This window comes from Cannabis sativa, chromosome 7 (assembly GCF_029168945.1).
Source record: "Cannabis sativa cultivar Pink pepper isolate KNU-18-1 chromosome 7, ASM2916894v1, whole genome shotgun sequence".
NCBI lineage: Eukaryota > Viridiplantae > Streptophyta > Magnoliopsida > Rosales > Cannabaceae > Cannabis > Cannabis sativa.
In genome coordinates this window covers 58,403,438-58,406,313 of record NC_083607.1, presented here as the reverse complement: position 1 = coordinate 58,406,313, position 2,876 = coordinate 58,403,438, and the positions used below count along the sequence as shown (strand labels likewise).

The 2,876-nt window shown below is 34.2% G+C and overlaps 1 protein-coding gene across 1 annotated transcript; it reads left to right on the top strand.

The window, feature by feature from the left end:
* The first annotated feature begins 1,604 nt into the window (after positions 1–1,604).
* On the top strand, positions 1,605–2,597 carry LOC133039782 (uncharacterized). Its single transcript, XM_061118731.1, has one exon. The coding sequence runs from the start codon at positions 1,605–1,607 to the stop codon at positions 2,595–2,597; it is 993 nt and encodes a 330-aa protein (XP_060974714.1).
* The last annotated feature ends 279 nt before the right edge of the window (positions 2,598–2,876 follow it).

Genomic DNA, 2,876 nt, shown 5'->3' with positions numbered 1-2,876 from the left:
CCTTTCCAAATATACAAATTATTTATTTATAAATCTCATCAATTAATTAATGACAAACAGAAAATTAAAATTATTTTCTTTTCTACTATGTATTAGCTATACTACTATACCAATACTTTTCTGCAAAGAAATTAATGCATTTCCAAAAAACACCATGCATCCGAATGGATAAAAAATATTAGTGGTATTTATCACATTTTTTGATATTGTGTTACTATTAGTGTAATTAAGTATTTATAATTTAAATAATAATTTTTGAAAAATATCGTTAATAAATCGTGAAGTGTCACTTGTAGGTGGTGTTATGTATTATTAGTACTTAATAATAATATTCTTGTAAATATGTGCGCATCAGCAAAGTAGTCCAATTCATATTCCTTTTCTTAGTGTTTTTCAATGTATAGATCGTGTGTATTGTCATGCTAGTATTTTTAACAGATAGGTTTGAAATTTTCGTATCATGCTCAAATTTGTATTATACAACATAAAGATTTTGGGCTTATATATCTTTCAAAAATATTTGCGTGACAATACACGCGATATATACATTGAAAAATACTAAAGTGGGCCATTTTCTTAAAAAAATAAGCTAACCTATTTTTTTATAAGAGTTCTAATTCATACTCTAATTTTTTACATTTTTTTTACAATTAACAAAAATACTTACTAAACTAAATGTATTTTTTTTTTATAACTTTAATTATTTATATATATTTTTGTAACAATATTTTATAAACAATCATATGTTTATAATAATTTTAATTGTAGAATTATAATATATTCTATGTTATATTTGAGTCTTACTGTAGAATTATAAATAATTAACAAATATATTTATTATTATTATCAAATTATAAGTATAAGGTTTTTAACGTGTACTTAAGCCCAAATTTTTTATGTCGTGTTATGTTAATTTGTAGCATCGTGTCTAAGCTCATATTTTTTGTGTTAGATTGTACTCGTATTTTCCAAACTCGTGCTAGTTTCATTCTATCTCAAAAAGTGATTGTATTTACAACACTACTTATATATATATTCAAAAATTATACTGTCTGAAAGTACTACTTTTGGCCCTATTAGTAGAGGTATTTTTATCACTAGACAAATTATAATTTTTTTTGATATGAATGCTTACAATATTGTTGTTATAGCTTTATTTGTTTTCAAAAAATTTAGAATAATTTACCTGTAAAAAATAAGTTAAACACAATCAATTGCATACTTGTTTGTGTTTTTTATCGACGTGCATGCAATAATTAATTATATATATTTTTTAAAATTTTTTTCTGGTATAATAATTAATTATTTAGATTTTTATTAAAAATAGATGAGATGGTTATTATATAAATAGAATGTAGACAATCATAAAAATAATTAAGTTTTAATTTCTTCAAATACTAATAAAAATATAAATGACTCTAATATTATGTGGACACAAAAGACCCTTATACTATAGTTACCTCCTTGTGAATAGGATTGATGGTCTGGTCCGCGATTTCTAGTGGGGCTTTGAGAAAGGGAACCATAGCCTTTATCTCAAAGCTTGGGATAATCTGTGTCTCCCCAAGTCTTTAGGGGGTCTGGGGTTTCGGAAAACCAAGGAAATGAACCTCGCTTTTTTGGCTAAGTGGAGTTGGAATTTACTGACAGGGAGTCAGTCATTATGTTGCAAGATCCTCAGGGCCAAATACCTAAGGGGAAAGGACTTTCTCCACTGCAAGTACAAAGATTCTGATTCTTGGTTCTGGAAGAATGTTGTTAAAGCTAGTGATATCCTCCGGAAAGGGGCCTGCAAGAGGGTCGTTGATGGAAGAGACACTAGCATTTGGAGGGACCCGTGGATCCCTCACTTGAAAGGTTTCGTCCCGAAACCAAATAGAAGTGTTGCTATGGATAATCATTGTGTGGCTGATCTACTTTCGCCTACGGGAGGGTGGGACATCCCTAAGCTAAAAAGTCTGTTCGATCAGGAGACTGTTTTAGCGATTCTGAAAAATGGAACCCCCCTAGGATTGGGAAAGGATAGTTGGTTGTGGACCCTGGAGAGTAATGGACGTTTCTCTAGTAAATCGGCTTATCTGTCCCAGGCCTTGGAGAGAGCTCCCCAGTGTATTGTCGCCCCTGCTCTTTGGAATAGTAACATAATGGAGCGTCACAAGGTTCTCTGGTGGTGCATCCTTTCCCAAGCTCTCCCTGTTCGAGCAGTGATTAAAAGAAGATTTCAGATAGAAGACACCAGTTGTCCATTGTGTGGTATGGGTGAGGAAACTATGGAACATTTGTTTCTTACCTGCGATGTAGCGATGCACTTATGGCGTGCTTCTCCGTGGGGGATCTTCCCTGTGTGTGACACTGGTATTCGGGTTTGGAATTGGGTGAAGTTCATTTGGAGCCTTAATAGGCGGGGTCTCCGAGTGGAGGATGTGTTTCTTTATGCCTCGCTTGTTGTGGACAATATATGGAGATTGCGTAACGACGTGGTACACAATAATTGCCCTCCTAATGTTCTTAAATGTATTGACCATATTTGTTCTTCTTTTGCAGAGGCACATACTTCTCTCTTGCCTAGTCCTCCGCCGCCGGTGAAGGATAGCTAGACGCCTCCACCTCTGGATTGGGTAAAATTAAACTGTGATGTTCGTGTGGGTTTGGAGAGTATGTGCGCAGCTATCGTTGCTAGGAATCATCTGGGGAGGGTGGTATCTATTCACACATCCCGATTGGATTTCTCGGAAGCTCTTTGTGGAGAAGCATTGGCCTGTTGCTTGGCAGTGTCGGTTGCCTTAGATTTGAAGTATAATTATGTTATTGTGGAGAGTGACTCGAGACTAGTAATCAATGCCCTCAATGGGAAGGCGTCCCATTGGGCTCTAGAG

Bases quoted from the DNA above. Each gene is read 5' to 3' on its own strand.
- LOC133039782 (XM_061118731.1), top strand. From the start codon at position 1,605: ATGAACCTCGCTTTTTTGGCTAAGTGGAGTTGGAATTTACTGACAGGG.